This window comes from Alligator sinensis, unplaced genomic scaffold (genome assembly GCF_000455745.1).
Source record: "Alligator sinensis unplaced genomic scaffold, ASM45574v1 scaffold553_1, whole genome shotgun sequence".
NCBI classification, from domain to species: Eukaryota; Metazoa; Chordata; order Crocodylia; family Alligatoridae; genus Alligator; species Alligator sinensis.
The window spans coordinates 275493-276329 of NW_005842389.1; the positions used below are offsets into that span (position 1 = coordinate 275493).

The 837-nt window shown below is 59.4% G+C and overlaps 1 protein-coding gene across 1 annotated transcript in view; it reads right to left on the reverse strand.

The window, feature by feature from the left end:
- The window catches only part of CUNH17orf49 (chromosome unknown C17orf49 homolog), a 20188-nt gene extending 19491 nt beyond the window's left edge, over positions 1-697 (reverse strand). Inside the window, exon 1 of the mRNA XM_025211095.1 lies at positions 691-697. Coding sequence (XP_025066880.1) covers positions 691-697 — 7 coding nt within the window. The remainder of the gene's footprint in view (positions 1-690) is intronic.
- Between the last annotated feature and the right edge of the window lie 140 nt (positions 698-837).

Below are 837 nucleotides of genomic sequence, written 5' to 3' on the forward strand. Positions count from 1 at the left end.
GGCTCGGCCTCTGGCCCCGCCCCCCGCCGCGCTCCGCCCAGCCCGCGAGCAGACACTGGGCCGGCCTGGCCTCGGCTCCAGCCTGAGCCACCGCACCGATGGGACGAGATATAGTTTCCTAGCAGAAACGTCCCGGTTATAGCTAAATAACCTCCGGTGCGTTGGGTCACATCAGTCGCTGCTGCTGCTTTTGAAATAAACTACGCTCTCGCGTATCCGAGCTATTCATGCATGGTCTTCCCTTGTCTCCTTTCTGCCCCGCACCACAGCACCCTCGCGCCCCAGCCGCCCTCGCGTTTTTAAATTTAGACTTTATTTCGACCTAGCCGCGATGGAGGGGCAGGACTCAGACATGCAGGCTGACTGGGGCCCAGCTGCCTGACGTCTCCGGGGGCGAGAGCAGGGGGCTGAGTTTTCTGGCCAGGCCTGTGGGAGGCCACCGTCATCCTCTTTCCTCTGCAGAGAGCACGGGCGATGGTGACACTGCTGTTGTCCAGGCAGCCAGGGCTCGTCAAGGCCAAGAGGACCAGGACTGCCAGGATTTACAGTGTTGCCAGTGTTAAAGTTGTCCATGAGATGATGAGGGGAATTGTTGATGGGGCTTCCCCTGAGTCTGTTAAAAAACTTATTGTGGCTCATGACAAGCTTGCTGACAAGGCCAAAAAAAGCTGCTCGGGTTGCCAAGCTTACCGCCCATGAGGCCTAGTTTGCTCTTATGGATGCTGACAAGCCTTTTGGTGTTCCCACGGCCTCCACCGAGGCTGCTGTCGCACAGGCCAAGCAGGCGTCCAGTGCAGCCCCCAGGGATGCCGCGACAGCTCAGAAGGCTGTTGGGGG